Here is a 21,101-nt window from a genome sequence, read left to right as displayed (position 1 = left end):
TGCCATTATTTTTAACCTTTGAACTATCTGATTTTCCTATGGACTAATGCCACAATAGTTGTGATCACTTTGTGTGCACTGTATTTGCGCCTACAGTCATTTTTACCTTTTTATCCAACATCCGCACCTGACCTCACAAATGGGCACAACTTCCCACAAACACCCTTCAAAATCTTGTCAGACGTCTTGCTGTTAAAGCTGCAGGGGGGGGGGGACAACCAAACAATGATGCCACAAGACTTATAATCTTCTCTGCCCATTTTAGTCTGGTAGAAGAATATACAATGCAGACCATATGGCCAACAGTTTAGGGGCACCTGGCCATCACATCTATATGAGCTTGTTTGGAAATTCTATTCAAGAACCATGTATGAAGTGTCTGTCTTAGCCCCTGTACACATGGTCTGAGATTTCCACAACCAAATCCGTCGGATTTTGCCCGTCGGATTTTGTCCGTCGGATCTTGTCCGAAACTGTTGCATACACACGGTCGGACAAAGTTGGCGAAAAATCCGATCGTTAAGAACGTGATGACATAATTTCGTTACGATGGGACTACATTCAGGCTAGTAGCCAATAGCTTTGATGTAGGAATTTGATCTGAGCATGCGTGGCACTTGGTCCGATCAAAATTCTCTACACATGATCGGAGTATGTCCGATCAAACCAGTTGGTCGGGAAATATTTCCAACATGTTGGAAAATTGGGTCCGATGGATATTCCGACGGAATCAGTCCGATGCATACCACACACAGTCGGATTATCCGACGACACGGTCCGATAGAACACATTCCGACGGATTCTCCGACCGTGTGTACAAGGGCTTAGCATGTTCTCTACGGTCAGTGAACCTTTAATTAAAAACTTGAACTTTTCACTTAGTTCTGTAACTGTTGCCCAAATTTTGTCTAAACCTCGTTCACAATTTTTTATTCACTTCATAGATATTTATTTTATAGACCAATTAGTGACTTGAAGATTCCTCCCCTTCTAGTTGTAGAAAGTGAAATGGAAGTAGAGAAGCCAGTGGAACAAGAAGTAGAGAAGCCAGTTCCGAAGTTGAGCTCCTTTCATATGGTAAATGGCGTTGAGCCTGTGATGTTCAGCCTGTGCGCCGATGAAAAGGAGAATCTGAACAAAAGCAAGACATGGCTGCAAGAGTATATAAAATCTGCGCAGACAGAGAAGGTTATCACTGAAGAATGTGTCGTTGAAATAGAAGAAGCTGAGATGCGGAAAATATGCGACCTCCAGAAAACGTTCCAGGTCTCAGTCGCTTACAAACCACCTGACCCCTCCATCCGGGTTGTGGGCCTCACCCAAGATGTCATGTCTGTGTCCGAGGAAATTAAAGTTATTCTTAACCGCATCAAAGAAAATAAAAACAGAGAGCGGGCAGCTGAGAAAGAAAGAGAATTCAGAGAGCGGGCAGCTGAGAAAGAAAAAGTGATCAGAGAGCGGGCAGCTGAGAAAGAAAAAGAGATCAGAGAGCGGGCAGCTGAGAAAGAAAAAGAGATCAGAAAGCGGGCAGCTGAGGAAGAAAGAGAGCGGGCAGCTGAGAAAGAAAGAGAATTCAGAGAGCGGGCAGCTGAGAAAGAAAGAGAATTCAGAGAGCGGGCAGCTGAGAAAGAAAAAGAGATCAGAGAGCGGGCAGCTGAGGAAGAAAGAGAGCGGGCAGCTGAGAAAGAAAGAGAATTCAGAGAGCGGGCAGCTGAGAAAGAAAAAGAGATCAGAGAGAGGGCAGCTGAGGAAGAAAGAGAGCGGGCAGCTGAGAAAGAAAGAGAATTCAGAGAGCGGGCAGCTGAGAAAGAAAAAGAGATCAGAGAGCGGGCAGCTGAGGAAGAAAGAGAGCGGGCAGCAGAGAAAGAAAGAGAATTCAGAGAGCGGGCAGCTGAGAAAGAAAAAGAGATCAGAGAGCGGGCAGCTGAGAAAGAAAAAGAAATCAGAGAGCGGGCAGCTGAGAAAGAAAGAGAAATCAAAGAGGAGGCAGCTGAGAAAGAAAGAGAATTGAGAGAGCGGGCAGCTGAGCTCCTAAGTAAGGTGGTAGAATGGAGATACGAATTTAAGGACAATATGGTTCCCTTCAATAAGATAACAAACCTGGAGCTGGAGGAGGCAAAAAATGGAAACAAAAGCCAAATCACCATCCAGAACCAAGGAAACCCAATCACAGTCAGCTTACATAAGGAAACTGCCATAGATGGGCAAGGAAACCAAATCCAAATCCAACGTGTCGTCAAAAATGGTAATATTAAACATTCTTGCTGTATTGTAACAATTCCCTGTAATCCTCTAAGTCCCTAAAGTGGTTGTAAACCTCAGGTATTGTGTGTGCTTGTCTAAATCCATCTCTGTGTATTACCTGAGGCCAGTAGGGAAAATATGAGGGTTTACAACTACTTTACCAATTTTAAATTTTAAGGGTAAAAGCGAAGACAAATACAGTGGTGTGAAAAAGTGTTTGCCCCCTTCCTCATTTTCTGTTCCTTTGCATGTTTGTCACACTTAAGTGTTTCGGAACATCAAACCAATTTAAACAATAGTCAAGGACAACACAAGTAAACACAAAATGCAATTTGTAAATGAAGGTGTTTATTATTAAAGGTGAAAAAAAATCCAAACCATCATGGCCCTGTGTGAAAAAGTGATTGCCCCCTAAACCTAATAACTGGTTGGGCCACCCTTAGCAGCAACAACTGCAACCAAGCGTTTGCGATAACGTGCAATGAGGCTTTTACAGCGTCCTGGAGGAATTTTGGCCCACTCATCTTTGCAGAATTGTCCTAATTCAGTTACGTTAGAGGGTTTTCGAGCATGAACGGCCTTTTTAAGGCCATACCACAACATCTCAATAGGATTCAGGTCAGGACTTTGGCTAGGCCACTCCAAAGTCTTCATTTTGTTTTTCTTCAGCCATTCGGTGGTGGACTTGCTGGTGTGTTTAGGATTATTGTCCTGCTGCAGAACCCAAGTTCGTTTCAGCTTGAGTACACGAACAGATGGTCGGACATCCTTCAGGATCTCTTGGTAGACAGCAGAATTCATAGTTCCTTTTATCACGGCAAGTCTTCCAGGTCCTGAAGCAGCAAAACAGCCCCAGACCATCACACTACCACCACCATATTTTACTGTTGGTATAATGTTCTTTTTCTGAAATGCAGTGTTCCTTCTACGCCAGATATACTTGGACACACACCTTCCAAAGAGTTCCACTTTTGTCTCATCGGTCCACAGAATGTTGTCCCAAAAGTCTTGGGGATCATCAAGATGTGTTGTGGAGAAATTGAGACGAGCTTTGATGTTCTTTTTGCTCAGCAGTGGTTTTCTCCTTGGAACTCTGCCATGCAGGCCATTTTTGCCCAGTCTTTTCCTGATGGTGGAGGCATGAACGCTGACCTTAACTGAGGCAAGTGAGGCCTGCAGTTCCTTGGACGTTGTTGTGGGGTCTTTTGTGACCTCTTGGATGAGTCGTCGCTGCGCTCTTGGGGTAATTTTGGGCGGCCGGCCACTCCTGGGAAGGTTCACCACTGTTCCATGTCTTCGCCATTTGTGGATAATGGCTCTCACTATGGTTGGCTGGATTCCCAAAGCTTTGGAAATGGCTTTATAACCCTTTCCAGACTGATAGATCTCAATTACTTTCTTTCTCAATTGTTCCTGAATTTCTTTGGGTCTCGGCATGATGTGTAGCTTTTAAGGATCTTCTGGTGGACCTTACTGTGTCAAGCAGCTCCTATTTAAGTGATGCCTTGATTGTGAACAGGTGTGGCAATAATCAGGCCTGGGTGTGGCTAGAGAAATTGAACTCAGGTGTGGACAACCACAGTTATAGTATGTTTTAACAAGGGGGGCAATCACTTTTTCACACAGGGCCATGATGGTTTGGATTTTTTTTCACCTTTAATAATAAACACCTTCATTTACAAATTGCATTTTGTGTTTACTTGTGTTGTCCTTGACTATTGTTTAAATTGGTTTGATGTTCTGAAACACTTAAGTGTGACAAACATGCAAAGGAACAGGAAATGAGGAAGGGGGCAAACACTTTTTCACACCACTGTAGTTGTTAGGTGGGACTAAAAAATGTAAAAAAAGATGAGATTGGGTAAAATCTGTCATTCCAGTTTACTGTGAACATATGTTGTTCCCTGTAGATCCCAAATAGCGCAAAGACCTGAGAATGGAATGGAGTTTCATTCATTTTTTTCATATTTGGTGCCACCAATAATATCTACAATGTAGATACTTCATTTTAGATTGGGCAATGACGTCCAATTCTCTGGGATTTTCCTGGAGGTTCCTAATAAAATTTTTATTTTTCAGAAGAGGATTATCTCCGGGTACCACTGTGCTGGAAACCAATGGATAATACTCATGTGATAGAAGTGGATATCCCATGTGGAAGTTCTGAATACTCAGAGGTTGAACAGGAGTTTCAGAAAAGCTGCAATAGCAAAATTCTGAAGGTAACTTTTCCAATAAATGCCTATCTGCTATATCAGTCATATTTCCCGATGATATCTAGGAATGTCAGGTGATTATAGGTGAAGAGGATGCTAGTTTGGTCTTTAATTCAGATCTGGACATCCCAGAGAATGACCAACACATTATTTTGAGGCTTGAATAGTGTTGAGGACAAGTGTAAGCAGTGGCGTAACTAGAACCTTCAGGGCCCCGATGCAAGAAACCATGAAGGGCCCCCCTGAACCCCAGCCAGGGCCCTTCCCTCCGAGTCCGGTGGTGGAACTCCAGGGCGTGGTCACAGGTATGACCTTTGTGAGCCCTGTAGTTCCACCACTGGTATCAGTAGTTTTTTTTTTTAAGTTTTTTTTAATTTTTAGGTGCCCCATTGGGGGACTGTCCCTAGGCAGGATGGGGTCCCTGTCCTCAGAAGAAATGAGGTCCTTTTCTCCAGGGCATATGAAGTTACTGCCCCCAGGTGAGAAGGGATCCCTGTCCCCAGGGGAGGTGGGGGTCCCTGTCCCCACGTGAGAAGGTGTCCCTGTCCCCAGGGGGAGATGGAGGGGGTATGTAATGGTGTGTGGGGGATGGGGTCCTCTCACTCACCATGACCAAGCTGTAGGCCGCACACTCATCCATGTTGGCCTGGGCTCCATCCAGTGTGCTGGACGGGCGATCAGCATATCTCCCAGAAAGACCTTCCATCATCTGTGTATGACGGGGGAGGAAGGGGGCTGGCAGACAAGCCTGCAGTGTCCTCCAGGGAGCCGTCTCTCATAGGGCTGCACTGCATCTGTGTGCTTACAGTTTGTTTACCCAGGAGAAGTATGCAGTGCAGTGTGGGCCGGACTCGGGGGGGGGGGGGGGGGGGGGGCGGTGGGACTGGGGAGAACAGACATCGGACTGAGCGGCAATGCATGGAGCAGGAGAGGGGTACTCTGAGGAGGCGGCCGAGGACACAGGTCATGCGGGGAATTTATAACTAAAGAGCAGCCAGTGCGATAGTCGAGCATGGAGCTCTGCTAGTCACCCTCCACCTCCAGCCACCTGTGTGCATGGTGCACTGGTACCCCTAGCTGCCTATGCTGCTGCCGGCCATATGTAGAAGGGGGCTGCATGGGGCCCCCTGCATCACAGGGCCCGGTTGCGGTCGCGACTGCTGCACCCCCTATAGTTACGCCAATGAGTGTAAGGAATGGTATCTGGAGGTAGTGTAAGGTATGGTGCTGATAACAAATATGAGGAATGGTGATGGCTGTGTTAAAGACAAGAGTACATAATTGTGTAAGGACAGGTGTAAGGGATGGTGTTGAGGACAAGTCTACTGAGTTTCCATGTCTGCACACCTGCTGTGCCCATTATGAATGGTTAAGATTAGTGATGGCCGAACGGTTCGCCCGGCGGTCGTTTCGCGGCGAATTTCCGACTTTCGCCGTCCGCGGGTTCGAACGCCTTTTTCCGTCGTTCGCCCCGGCGGACTTACGTGTTTAATGTATACAAGAACTTTAACCTTTCGTGACACGTTTATCATGTGTTACAGGACAACCAATTGAGACATGACAGCTCATGGACACTTGGACATTCCCCCTAACCTATAAATACACCCGATCCGGTGGCCATTTTACATTCTTTCTTCTGTCACTGTAGGGAAAGGATCCTGTGTGGAGTAGGGACAGAGAAAACGCTAGCTATTTGGTACACAAAAGTTCTTTTCAGGACTGGTATAGGTGTTAGGTCAGCAGCCTGAGTTTCTTTTGTCAGTTTAGATAAAGGGACAGAGCGCTGTATGCTGCTATTTTAGGGACAGCTCAGCCAGATTAGTCTTTCTTCATCATCATCATCATCATCATCATTAGCTGTTACTATCAGGTCCACAAAAGAGCTGTTCCAGCTAATCGTTCCAGCCTACTCTTTTTTGCCAATTTGTATAGGGACAGGCAGGAAGCAGTGTGTCAGGCAGTGAGGATAATTTTAAAGACTTGCTGTTACTATTAGTTCCACAAAGGTTCTTTTCAGGACTGGTATCAGTGGTACGGTAATAGGCTTGTACACGTATAATATTCTTTCTTCCAAATATAGAAAGAATATTATACTTGACTGCTGCCCTTCTGCTGCAGTCTGCTAATCATTCACAACTCACTTGTTCCACAAAGCTCTTTATCAGGACTGGTAACTTGGTCTGTCTAGGGTGCTACGGTACATAGGCTTGGGTGCGGTACAGTCTGCTGTTCTGTAAGGACCGCTATCGGTCCACAATACATAGGGTTGCCGTGCACTACTGCTGACCGCTGCCCTATACTGCAGCAGTCCTTCAGCGGTATAGGGACTGACGCACAGTCTGCTAAACACTAATACACAACCTGCTTGGTCCACAAAAGTTCTTATAAGGACTGGTAACTTGGTATAGGGTGCTACGGTACATAGGCCTGAGTGCAGTACAGTCTGCTGTTCTGTAAGGACCGCTATCGGTCCACAATACATAGGGTTGCCGTGCACTACTGCTGACCGCTGCCCTATACTGCAGCAGTCCTTCATTGGTATAGGGACTGACGTACAGTCTGCTAATCACTAACACACAACCTGCTTGGTCCACAAAAGTTCTTATAAGGACTGGTAACTTGGTATAGGGTGCTACGGTACATAGGCCTGAGTGCAGTACAGTCTGCTGTTCTGTAAGGACCGCTATCGGTCCACAATACATAGGGTTGCCGTGCACTACTGCTGACCGCTGCCCTATACTGCAGCAGTCCTTCATTGGTATAGGGACTGACGTACAGTCTGCTAATCACTAACACACAACCTGCTTGGTCCACAAAAGTTCTTATAAGGACTGGTAACTTGGTATAGGGTGCTACGGTACATAGGCCTGAGTGCGTTACAGTCTGCTGTTCTGTAAGGACCGCTATCGGTCCACAATACATAGGGTTGCCGTGCACTACTGCTGACCGCTGCCCTATACTGCAGCAGTCCTTCAGCGGTATAGGGACTGACGCACAGTCTGCTAAACACTAACACACAACCTGCTTGGTCCACAAAAGTTTTTATAAGGACTGGTAACTTGGTATAGGGTGCTACGGTACATAGGCCTGAGTGCAGTACAGTCTGCTGTTCTGTAAGGACCGCTATCGGTCCACAATACATAGGGTTGCCGTGCACTACTGCTGACCGCTGCCCTATACTGCAGCAGTCCTTCATTGGTATAGGGACTGACGTACAGTCTGCTAATCACTAACACACAACCTGCTTGGTCCACAAAAGTTCTTATAAGGACTGGTAACTTGGTATAGGGTGCTACGGTACATAGGCCTGAGTGCGTTACAGTCTGCTGTTCTGTAAGGACCGCTATCGGTCCACAATACATAGGGTTGCCGTGCACTACTGCTGACCGCTGCCCTATACTGCAGCAGTCCTTCATTGGTATAGGGACTGACGTACAGTCTGCTAATCACTAACACACAACCTGCTTGGTCCACAAAAGTTCTTATAAGGACTGGTAACTTGGTATAGGGTGCTACGGTACATAGGCCTGAGTGCGTTACAGTCTGCTGTTCTGTAAGGACCGCTATCGGTCCACAATACATAGGGTTGCCGTGCACTACTGCTGACCGCTGCCCTATACTGCAGCAGTCCTTCATTGGTATAGGGACTGACGTACAGTCTGCTAATCACTAACACACAACCTGCTTGGTCCACAAAAGTTCTTATAAGGACTGGTAACTTGGTATAGGGTGCTACGGTACATAGGCCTGAGTGCGTTACAGTCTGCTGTTCTGTAAGGACCGCTATCGGTCCACAATACATAGGGTTGCCGTGCACTACTGCTGACCGCTGCCCTATACTGCAGCAGTCCTTCAGCGGTATAGGGACTGACGCACAGTCTGCTAAACACTAACACACAACCTGCTTGGTCCACAAAAGTTTTTATAAGGACTGGTAACTTGGTATAGGGTGCTACGGTACATAGGCCTGAGTGCGTTACAGTCTGCTGTTCTGTAAGGACCGCTATCGGTCCACAATACATAGGGTTGCCGTGCACTACTGCTGACCGCTGCCCTATACTGCAGCAGTCCTTCATTGGTATAGGGACTGACGTACAGTCTGCTAATCACTAACACACAACCTGCTTGGTCCACAAAAGTTCTTATAAGGACTGGTAACTTGGTATAGGGTGCTACGGTACATAGGCCTGAGTGCGTTACAGTCTGCTGTTCTGTAAGGACCGCTATCGGTCCACAATACATAGGGTTGCCGTGCACTACTGCTGACCGCTGCCCTATACTGCAGCAGTCCTTCAGCGGTATAGGGACTGACGCACAGTCTGCTAAACACTAACACACAACCTGCTTGGTCCACAAAAGTTTTTATAAGGACTGGTAACTTGGTATAGGGTGCTACGGTACATAGGCCTGAGTGCAGTACAGTCTGCTGTTCTGTAAGGACCGCTATCGGTCCACAATACATAGGGTTGCCGTGCACTACTGCTGACCGCTGCCCTATACTGCAGCAGTCCTTCATTGGTATAGGGACTGACGTACAGTCTGCTAATCACTAACACACAACCTGCTTGGTCCACAAAAGTTCTTATAAGGACTGGTAACTTGGTATAGGGTGCTACGGTACATAGGCCTGAGTGCGTTACAGTCTGCTGTTCTGTAAGGACCGCTATCGGTCCACAATACATAGGGTTGCCGTGCACTACTGCTGACCGCTGCCCTATACTGCAGCAGTCCTTCATTGGTATAGGGACTGACGTACAGTCTGCTAATCACTAACACACAACCTGCTTGGTCCACAAAAGTTCTTATAAGGACTGGTAACTTGGTATAGGGTGCTACGGTACATAGGCCTGAGTGCGTTACAGTCTGCTGTTCTGTAAGGACCGCTATCGGTCCACAATACATAGGGTTGCCGTGCACTACTGCTGACCGCTGCCCTATACTGCAGCAGTCCTTCATTGGTATAGGGACTGACGTACAGTCTGCTAATCACTAACACACAACCTGCTTGTTCCACAAAAGTTCTTATAAGGACTGGTAACTTGGTATAGGGTGCTACGGTACATAGGCTTGAGTGCGGTACAGTCTGCTGTTCTGTAAGGACCGCTATCGGTCCACAATAGATAGGGTTGACGTGCACCACTGCTGACCGCTGCCCTATACTGCAGCAGTCCTTCAGCGGTATAGGGACTGACGTACAGTCTGCTAAACACTAATACACAACCTGCTTGGTCCACAAAAGTTCTTATAAGGACTGGTAACTTGGTATAGGGTGCTACGGTACATAGGCTTGAGTGCGGTACAGTCTGCTGTTCTGTAAGGACCGCTATCGGTCCACAATAGATAGGGTTGACGTGCACCACTGCTGACCGCTGCCCTATACTGCAGCAGTCCTTCAGCGGTATAGGGACTGACGTACAGTCTGCTAAACACTAATACACAACCTGCTTGGTCCACAAAAGTTCTTATAAGGACTGGTAACTTGGTATAGGGTGCTACGGTACATAGGCTTGAGTGCGGTACAGTCTGCTGTTCTGTAAGGACCGCTATCGGTCCACAATAGATAGGGTTGACGTGCACCACTGCTGACCGCTCACCTATACTGCAGCAGTCCTTCAGCGGTATAGGGACTGACGTACAGTCTGCTAATCACTAACACACAACCTGCTTGTTCCACAAAAGTTCTTATAAGGACTGGTAACTTGGTATAGGGTGCTACGGTACATAGGCTTGAGTGCGGTACAGTCTGCTGTTCTGTAAGGACCGCTATCGGTCCACAATAGATAGGGTTGACGTGCACCACTGCTGACCGCTGCCCTATACTGCAGCAGTCCTTCAGCGGTATAGGGACTGACGTACAGTCTGCTAAACACTAATACACAACCTGCTTGGTCCACAAAAGTTCTTATAAGGACTGGTAACTTGGTATAGGGTGCTACGGTACATAGGCTTGAGTGCGGTACAGTCTGCTGTTCTGTAAGGACCGCTATCGGTCCACAATAGATAGGGTTGACGTGCACCACTGCTGACCGCTGCCCTATACTGCAGCAGTCCTTCAGCGGTATAGGGACTGACGTACAGTCTGCTAAACACTAATACACAACCTGCTTGGTCCACAAAAGTTCTTATAAGGACTGGTAACTTGGTATAGGGTGCTACGGTACATAGGCTTGAGTGCGGTACAGTCTGCTGTTCTGTAAGGACCGCTATAGGTCCACAATAGATAGGGTTGACGTGCACCACTGCTGACCGCTCACCTATACTGCAGCAGTCCTTCAGCGGTATAGGGACTAAGAGTTTTGTCACAGGGTCATTTAAAAAATGACATGCAGAGGAAGAGGCAGGCCCTTCCGCAGGGGTGGTAGGGGTAGGGCAGGAGCAACAGGCTTGAGCCAAAGTGGGAAGTTGCAGAAGGTGCGTTCAATTACTTTAAAGGATGCACCAGACTTGGTTGAGTGGCTCGCTCAGCCTTACTCTTCTGCACCCTCCTCATCCTCTCGATCTGCACCCTCTTCTTCACTCTCTGCTATGTGCACCCCCAAAGACACTACCACCAACAACACGACCACCACCACCACCACCACATACCTTCCGCTTGAGTCACTGGAATTATTTTCCGATCCATATCAAGAGGACATTTCTGATGCGCAGCCACTCTTGGTATTGGATCAGGAAGAGGAGGTAGCAACAAGCGCTACTCAGCAGTCTGACGCCAGTACCCAGATCAGCCCAAGGAGGAGGTTGGTCCCCGGTGTTGCTGCCTACTCTACTTATAGCGGTGGGGAAGGTGACGTTGATGATGACGTGTCTAGTGATGTCACGTGGGTGCCCACAAGAGAGGAAGAGGAGGGGAGTTCAGAGGGAGATATGGACCAGCAGATAGGGAGGAGAAGCAGCAATGACTTACATTGCACAGCAGGGACAAAGCAGACTGCAAATGTATCAGGAGCGAGTCATCGACCATGTACGGTCACATCTGGCGCTCCCAGGACACCGGCACATGGCTCCGCAGTGTGGGCTTTTTTTAACGTGTCCGCTGCTGACAATAGCGTTGCCATCTGCAATCTTTGCAGTCAACGCGTTAGTCGCGGTAAGCCCAATACTCACCTAGGGACGACCGCCTTAAGAAGGCACATGAGCAGCCATCACCGAGCCCAGTGGGAGCAACGGAACACACAAAGCCACACTGCAGGCTCTCACCGTCCAGCCTCGTCTTCTACTTCTCCTTCTCCTCTCTCCTCACAATTGTCCTCCACTCCACCTTCCATCACGCCAAGCTCACATTTTTCTGCAAAAAGGCAGGCTTCCGTGGGCCTAATGTTTGAGCGTAAAAAAATGATGACGCCGGATAACCCTCTTGCCCAACGGTTGGCGGCTGGCTTGTCAGAACTCATAGCCCGCCAACTACTGCCATATAAACTGGTGGACTCGGAGGCCTTTCGCAAATTTGTGGCCATTGGAACACCACAATGGAAGGTCCCAGGAAGGAAGTATTTCTCAGAGAAGGGCATCCCAGAGCTATATGGCCATGTTCAGCGGCAAGTGAATGTATCTCTGGCACACAGTGTCGGTGCCAAGATACATCTGACCACAGACACGTGGTCTAGCAAACACGGGCAGGGAAGGTATATCAGTTTTACTGCCCACTGGGTGAACCTTCTGACGGCCGTCAAGCATGTAACCCGTGGCACCCGTGTAGATTTGGTTTTACCGCCACGGATTGCATGCAGGCCTGACTCTTCTTCTCCTCCTCCTACTCCATCCTCCTCCCTCTCCTCCTCAGCTGCCTCCTCCTTTTCCGCTGCTAGCGTCTCTTCCACTGCACCGCCCAAGCTCCCCAGAACCTATTCCACATGCCAGGTGAGACGTTGCCATGCCGTGCTGCGTCTGTTGTGCCTGGAAGCAAAGAGCCACACTGGCCCGGCACTCCTTTCAGCTTTGCGTTCACAGGCAGATGAGTGGCTAACACCGCTCAATTTGACAGTTGGTAAAGTGGTGTGTGACAACGGTGCCAATCTGCTTAGCGCATTGAAACAGGGCAAAATCACGCACGTGCCGTGCATGGCACACGTCTTAAACTTGGTCGTGCAGCGATTCCTTGTCAAATACCCTGGGGTCCAGGACATCTTGCGGCAGGCAAGGAAAATCTCGGCCCATTTCAGAAGATCTTACACGGCCATGGCTCGCCTTGCTGACATTCAGCGGCGACACCATCTGCCGGTCAGACGTCTTATTTGCGATTGCCCGACGCGATGGAACTCAACCTTCTATATGCTTGATAGGCTGCTCCAGCAGAAACGTGCAGTTAACGTCTACCTGTATGAACTCTGCGAAAGAAACGGTTCTGGGGAGCTGGGTTTTTTTTCACCGCGCCAGTGGCTGCTCATGCGCGACACATGCAGACTTCTGCGGCCATTTGAGGAGATCACCAAACTGGTCAGTCGCAGCCATGGCGCCATCAGTGACATGGTACCTTATGCCTTCTTTCTGGAGCGTGCATTGCGTCGTGTCATTGATCAGGCTGTGGAGGAGCAGGAGCGGGAAGATGAGGAAGTCGCAATGCTGGATGAATTCCCAGGGGGGGCTACTCTATCTGAGACAAGTCAACAACAGGAGTCTGATGAGGAGTCAGAGGAGGATGGTGCCGGGGCGGATGAGCAGGAGCAAGAAGAGCATGCTTTAAACCTTTCTGGGATCCCTGTTGTGCGAGGATGGGGAGAGGAGAATGAAGAGGACGACATTATCCTGGATGATGAGCAGGAGCCAGGCCACCACACCGCTTCCACTTTAGTGCAAATGGGGGCCTTCATGCTCCAGTGTTTTAATAGGGACCCCCGTATAAAAAGCATGAGGGTCAAGGACCAGTACTGGGTGGCAACGTACTTAGACCCCCGGTACAAACACAAAATGGCGGAAATGTTACCGCCGTCGCAGAGGGCTGTCAGAATGCAGCACTTCCAGGCCTTGCTTCGAGAAATGCTGCATTCTGCTTTTGCGTGCGCTGGCAGAGGAGCAATTCCCACTCCCAGAGAAGGATTTGCGGGTACCAATCCAACAGCGCCTGCAAGAAGAGGCCGGTTTGAAGATGTGTTGGTGACTTCGGATATGAGGTCATTCTTTCAGCCGACCCATCGACAGGTGTCATCCGGATCCAGCATCAGGGAACGCCTAGACCGTCAGGTGTCCGACTACATTGGGTTAACGGCCGATGTGGACGCTCTGAGGAGTGATGAACCCCTAGACTACTGGGTGGGCAGGCTTGACCTCTGGCCAGAGCTTGCCCAATTTGCAATCGAACTGTTGGCTTGCCCCTCATCCAGTGTCCTGTCCGAAAGGACGTTCAGCGCAGCAGGGGGGATTGTGACCGATAAGCGTACTCGCCTAGCTCACCACAGTGTTAACTACCTCACATTTCTAAAAATGAATGAGGCATGGATCTCGGAGGAATTCAACACATGTGATCAGTAGACCATGTATATGTCTATAAACAATTTTTGGAATCAAGCACACAGACCTTCTTAATTCATTTGGCTCACTTCCCTGACCCAAAAAAGCACACCGTACTATATGCCCCTACCCTCCTCTTTGAAGAGGTTGAGCGGTGTCATATTTCTACTGGGGCTGCTTATTATGAGGGGTTCCCACCATCCCTGTGCTGTGCTGACTTCCTCCTGGGTGTTCTTATTATGAGGGGCTCCCACCATCCCTGTGCTGTGCTGACTTCCTCCTGGGGGTTCTTATTATGAGGGGATCACACCATCCCTGTGCTGTGCTGACTTCCTCCTGGGGCTGCTTACGGTGCTGCTGTCAGCGCTGTATGTCACGGAGCTGCTGTCAGCGCTGTATGTCACGGAGCTGCTGTCAGCGCTGTATGTCACGGAGCTGCTGTCAGCGCTGTATGTCACGGAGCTGCTGTCAGCGCTGTATGTCACGGAGCTGCTGTCAGCGCTGTATGTCACGGAGCTGCTGTCAGCGCTGTATGTCACGGAGCTGCTGTCAGCGCTGTATGTCACGGAGCTGCTGTCAGCGCTGTATGTCACGGAGCTGCTGTCAGCGCTGTATGTCACGGAGCTGCTGTCAGCGCTGTATGTCACGGTGCTGCTGTCAGCGCTGTATGTCACGGAGCTGCTGTCAGCGCTGTATGTCACGGAGCTGCTGTCAGTGCTGTATGTCACGGAGCTGCTGTCAGCGCTGTATGTCACGGAGCTGCTGTCAGCGCTGTATGTCACGGAGCTGCTGTCAGCGCTGTATGTCACGGTGCTGCTGTCAGCGCTGTATGTCACGGAGCTGCTGTCAGCGCTGTATGTCACGGAGCTGCTGTCAGCGCTGTATGTCACGGAGCTGCTGTCAGCGCTGTATGTCACGGAGCTGCTGTCAGCGCTGTATGTCACGGAGCTGCTGTCAGCGCTGTATGTCACGGTGCTGATGTCAGTGCTCTGTATTACGGTGCTGCTGTCAGTGCTCTGTATCTCCTGCACCCTCTTGTTTGCCTACCCTGGTCCCTGACCTTCCCTCTCCTCCATTGCCTTCATTAGCTCCATAGTCCTGAATTGTCAGAACAATTTCCCAAATAAAAAAAAAATGCTTGTAGTTATCGATCCCAAATTCACCTCATACATGTATTATGCTATTGTCCAGGTGGTGGGACTACGTGCTACCCCCTAATAATTACCCCGTGGCCGCAAATTCGACCTAAAGGTTTGCGAAATTCGCCTCCCATTGAAGTCAATGGAGCCCGCGGCGAACGGTCGTTTTCGCGAACGTTTGTGTCCGTTCGCGTTTCGCGTTCGCGAAACGTCCCGTCGGAAGTTCGTCCATCACTAGTTAAGATCATCCCTGTGCTGAGTTCCCGGGTCTGTACACCTGCTGTGCCCATTATGAAGGGTTAACACCATCCCGGTGCTGAGTTCCCGGTCCGTACACCCGCTGTGCCCATTATGAAGGGTTAACACCATCCCGGTGCTGAGTTCCCGGTCTGTACACCTGCTGTGCCCATTATGATGAGTTCCCACCAACCCTGTGCTGAGTTCCCGGTCTGTACACCTGCTGTGCCCATTATGATGAGTTCCCACCATCCCTGTGCTGAGTTCCTGGGTCTGTACACCTGCTGTACTCATTATGAGGGGTGCCCACCATCCCTGTGCTGAGTTCCTGGGTATGTACACCTGCTGTGCCCATTATGAGGGGTTCTCACCACCCCTGTGCAGAGTTCTCGGGTCTGTACCCATTATGAGCATTTCCAAACATCCCTGTGCTGAATTTCTGGGTCTGTACATCTGTTGTGCCCAATATGAGGGGTTCTACCATCCCTGTGTTGAGTTCCCAGGTCTATACACCTGTTGTGCCCATTATGAAGGGTTCCACCATCCTTGCGCTGCTTTTCCAGGTCAGTGCATTGAGTTGCCAGGTCAGTACACCTGCTCTTCCTATTATCGCAGGTTTCCACTATGATTACTGGGCATTTTCTATCATGGAGAATGCAACAGGAGAAGCTGGAACACAAATAGGTGGGCGTGAAAAACACCATGAGGTGGGACCACACAAAGTGGGGCAAGAATACCAAAATCTGTCAGGATGACAGGAGCAGAGCTGTAAAAGAATGTCAGAGAAGTCTGGTGGCATATTTTAGACTTAGAAAAAGTCAGGATCGAACTTAGCTAACTAAAGTACAACTGGTACCAAAAGGCTTCTCCAAAATATGATTCTTAGGTGGACCGTCCCTTTAACGACTTCGCACCCAGGCCAATTCTGACATTTCTCTCCTACATGTAAAATTCCTAATTTTTTTGCTAGAAAATTACATAGAACCCCCAAACATTATATATGTTTTTTTAGCAAAGACCCTAGAGAATACAATGGCGATCATTGCAACTTTTTATCTCGCACGGTATTTGCGCAGCAATTTTTCGAACGCATTTTTTTCCAGAAAAAAAACAGTTTCATGCTTAAAAAAAAAAAACAGTAAAGTTAGCCCAATTTTTTTGCATAATGTGAAATAGGAGGATACGCCGAGTAAATAGATACCCAACATGTCACGCTTCAAAATTGCACGCGCTCGTGGAATGGCGCCAAACTTGGTATTTAAAAATCCCCATAGGCGACGCTTTAAATTTTTTTACTGGTTACATATTTTGGGTTACAGAGGAGGTCTAGGGCTAGAATTATTGCTCTCGCTCTAACGTTCGCGGCGATACCTCACATGTGTGGTTTGAACACCGTTTTCATATGTGGGCGGGACTTACGTATGCGTTCGCTTCTGTGTGCGAGCTCACGGGGACAGGTGCACTTTAAAAAAATTTTTTTTTTTTATTGTTAATTTTATTTTTATTTTTTTAGTTGTACACTTAAAAAAAAAATAAAAAAAAATGTATGACTTTTATTCCTATTACAAGGAATGTAAACATCCCTTGTAATAGGAATATGGCACGATCGGACCTATTTACAGTGAGATATGGGATCAATAAGACCCCATATCTCACCTCTAGGCTGGGAAGAATAAAAAAATAAAATAAAAAAAACGATCATGGCTTCCTAGCCAGATCGGCGCCGTTAATTTGAATACCAAGGCCGGGCGTGATGTCAAAACATTGTGCCCGGCCTCCGAACGATCATAGAGACTCAGGGGACAATCTAGTCTGCCGGAAATCTCTATGATCACTTGCTGGGGCCGGCGGATCCTGTGACCGACTCACCAATGAAAACGGTGAGTCGGTAGAAGCACCGGAGGGCGGCGGGAGGGGGGGGGGGGCGTCCCCTCCCTCCGCCTGTAAGAACGATCAAGCGGTGGAACAGCCGCTATGATCGTTCTTATGGTGTAGGGAATCGCCGGCTGAAAACGGCAATATCTGAATGATGTCTGTGGACTCAGGCATCATTTAGATATAACCAGCGAAACCCCATGACGTCAATAGATGTAGCGCGGGTCTCAAGTGGTAATGTGTGATATAATGTATATCGTAATGGGTTGAGCTCACTACTGTTCAGGTGAGATGACGTCTTGTATTTATGTAGGTTTGTATGATCTACCACCCCCCCCCCCCCCCCCCCAGATTCTGCGTGTCCAGAACAGGAACCTCTGGCTGAACTACCAGATAAAGAAGCATCAAATGGACACCAAGAATGGCTCCACTAACAACGAGATGAGGCTCTTCCATGGAACTGACTCCAACTCCATCCAGCATATTAACCATCATGGATTCAACCGGAACTATGCAGGGAGAAACGGTGAGAGATTTCAGATTAGTATGTCTATGTATCATGCGTAAACTCCCTTCAATACTTCTGGATGGAGTTCAGGTGCATCATAAGGTTGTGAGAATTTTGGATACATCTACATTAATGAACCCCCGACGTGTCACACTATACAGCAGGCACGTGTTCAGGCTTGAGAGGAGCATCTGCAGGCAGGAGGGAGCATTTCCTCTCCCCTCCCCCAGTGATCAGACTGCACATTGTAATTATGTAGTAAGTCCCAAGGTGGAAGACTGAAGCAGGGCCAGATCTGTGTCAGATATTTGTGAACACAAGCAAGAAAAAGGTTTTGCTCGACCTTCTAATCACAAACAACCAAGAGCTGATAGTGGGGGTGGAAGTAAAGGATAACTTAGGAAACAGCAATCACAGAGTAATTACATTCACTGTAAATCAAAGGAGATGCAAACATAATGGTAGGACATTTACATTCAATTCCAAGCGAGTTAACTTTACTAAACTGCACTCCACACTTCATGACATTAGATGGGAAGACATCCTAGAAACAAAAAACACGGAAGAAAAGTGGGAATGCTTTAAGAACTTTTTAGCTAATGATATTAGCAAGTGTATTCCAATGGGCAACACATAGAACATGAAAGACACATAGCAGAGGAGAGCAAAAAAAATCCCAAGAAATTCTTTATGTATGTGTAGCACTTACCCCCAAAGGAGCGGCTGGTTTTAATGGGCTTGCCGTTACCTTCTTCACCTCGATTTGCGTCTAGGGGTTTCCCGTGGTAGATGGCCCAAGAACTATAGAGACTGACGACAGATCCGCTTAAAGGGATTTTTATTTGCAAAAACGTAGTTAACAACAGTCTCTCAGTATAGGATCAGAGGGTTAGGAGATAAGTCCAGGTACTCTTAGTGTCAAAGACAGTAATAAAGAACTTTCTTACTTTGAATAAATCCAGAGAATAGCCATTCACAACTGGATGTTCACTCAAGATGGATAGTCCGTCTCTCACAAGGCCTAGCAATCAACAAGGTGCTTAAATCAGCAACAAGTCTCTGCCACAGACTTTGTTGTAAAACATTTGTGTGGTACCAGTATCTTGCAGCCGGTCTGGCGATACCGCAGGAGATAGGATTCACTTAGGTCCTTCAGCTTTACCAGGCTCTTGCTAATAAACTAACCCTTGCGTGGCCTTATTCTGAAGAGTCCTCCCCTGGATAACTATGAAGTTGCTTGGCCTCTCCACAACCTGAGACGGCACCAAACCACCTCCGAATCCTTTCCTTAGTTTCCTTGCCTCGGGCTAGCCAGCCCCAAGACATTAAGTCGGGTGGATCCGCACCCCAGACCATAGCCTTCCTGGGGGCTGGTCAGGAGGACCAGGACCATGGAGTCAGAACATACTTCTGGACTGGAACCCCAAACCATGTAACACCCACATCTTAAGTACCCTCTTCCAGAAAGCACACTCCCACTGGGCTGGCTCAGAGAGAAAGTAACCTTAAAGCACCCAACCAGACTGTGTTTCCATGCCTGCCAGAAGAGACAGCGCCCCCTATGGCCAGGCGAACACCCTATAGTCCAGTCAGACTGATGCTGAGGTCAAACTTTGGAATAATTATACCCAAACCAAACTGTAGTTCAGGTGTAACATTAAATTTCAAAAACACATAGCGCGTGCTCTTCAGGAAACAGTAAAAAAGGGAGGACAGACCGTATTGACCCCATAAAGAATGAGGAAGGACATCTGGTTATAAAGGAAGGTGAGATGGCGAAGGTATTGAATTTATTCTTCTCTTCAGTCTTCACAAGGGAATCGGGGGGGGGGGGGGGGCTTCAGTAACCAAAACTGCAGTGTTTATCCTCATGACACATCACAGGAAGAACCTCCATGATTAACAGAGGACAGATTAAAATTAGACTTGGGAAACTTAACATTATTAAATCACCGGAACCAGATGGCTTGCACCCACGGATACTTAGGGAACTCAGTCAAGTAATTGCCAGACCATTGTTCCTCATTTTTACTGACAGTCTACTGACTGGAATGGTACCAGCTGATTGGAGAAAAGCCAATGTAGCACCAATATTTAAAAAGGGCCCAAAATACATCCCTGGAAATTACAGACCAGTTAGCCTAACATCAATAGTATGTAAACTCTTGGAGGGGATGATAAGGGACTATATACAAGATTTTAGTAATGAGAGCGGTATCATTAGCAGTAGGGTTGAGCTTGGTGTTCGAGTGGAACGCATGTTCGGCGAAGCCAGAACTCGGTGTGCCGTTCGCGCCAAATTCGTGTGTCGCTCACGGCCCACAATGCACTGCCCCATCGCAGTGCATTGCTGGCTCATGATTGGCCAAGCATGCACTGTGACCCCGCATGCTTGGCCAATCACAGCGCCGGCAGCGAGGAGAGCCCTGTGGCCAATAATAGCTCAGGCTGTATAGTACACGACCCACACTATATAAGGCTGCCAGCGCAGCGGCCTTGTGTAGTGTTTCGGCGTCTGCAGGAGTTAGTGGGTGTTGTCTGTGTACCTTCAGTGCAGTATACACCTGTATCTACCTATTTTGCATTATTGCTCTTCTGTAATTGAGCTATCAGCCATCTGCAGGAGTTTTTGGGTGTATGTCTGTGTGACCTGAGCGCAGTATACACCTGTATCTACCTATATTGCTCTTCTCTAATTGAGCCATCTGCAGGAGTTAGTTGGTGTTGTGTGCCTCCAGCAGAGCACAGTATACACCAGTATCTACCCTTTAATTCCTGTGGTTCTATAATAAAGGCATCTGCAGGAGTTAGTGTGTGTTGTGTGCCTCCAGCACAGCACAGTATACACTGGTATCTCCCCTTTAATTCCTGTTGTTCTATAATAAATGCATCTGCAGGAGTTAGTGGGTGTTGTGTGCCTCCAGCACAGCACAATATTCACCTGTATCTACCCTTTATTGCTGGTGTTCTATAATAAAGTCATCTGCAGGAGTTAGTGTGTGTTGTGTGCCTCCAGCACAGTACAGTATATACCGGTATCTCCCCTTTAATTCCTGTTGTTCTATAATAAAGGCATCTGCAGGAGTTATTGGGTGTTGTGTGCCTCCAGCACAGCCCAATATACACCTGTATCTACCCTTTAATTCCTGTTGTTCTATAAAAAAGGCATCTGCAGGAGTTAGTGGGTGTTGTGTGCCTCCAGCACAGCACAGTATACACCGGTATCTCCCCTTTAATTCCTGTTGTTCTATAATAAAGGCATCTGCAGGAGTTAGTGGGCGTTGTGTGCCTCCAGCACAGCACAATATACACCTGTATCTACCCTTTATTGCTGGTGTTCTATAATAAAGGCATCTGCAGGAGTTAGTGGGTGTTGTGTGCCTCCAGCACAATATACACTACCCAATTGCTGGTTTTCCTATCTCCCTTCAGGCCATT

General features: G+C 48.0%; 1 protein-coding gene across 1 annotated transcript in view; it reads left to right on the top strand.

The window, feature by feature from the left end:
• The window catches only part of LOC143962034 (protein mono-ADP-ribosyltransferase PARP14-like), a 109,683-nt gene that overhangs the window by 72,357 nt on the left and 16,225 nt on the right, over positions 1–21,101 (top strand). Inside the window, exons 14-16 of the mRNA XM_077471376.1 lie at positions 995–2,245; positions 4,324–4,466; positions 17,507–17,681. Of these exons, the coding sequence (XP_077327502.1) occupies positions 995–2,245; positions 4,324–4,466; positions 17,507–17,681 (1,569 nt within the window). The remainder of the gene's footprint in view (positions 1–994; positions 2,246–4,323; positions 4,467–17,506; positions 17,682–21,101) is intronic.

Source organism: Lithobates pipiens, unplaced genomic scaffold (genome assembly GCF_037356315.1).
Source record: "Lithobates pipiens isolate NorthernLeopardFrog02 unplaced genomic scaffold, aLitPip1_a1.2 Scaffold_8, whole genome shotgun sequence".
Lineage (NCBI taxonomy): Eukaryota > Metazoa > Chordata > Amphibia > Anura > Ranidae > Lithobates > Lithobates pipiens.
The sequence above is the reverse complement of the archived record's forward strand: the minus strand, read 5'-3'. Positions and strand labels throughout refer to the sequence as shown.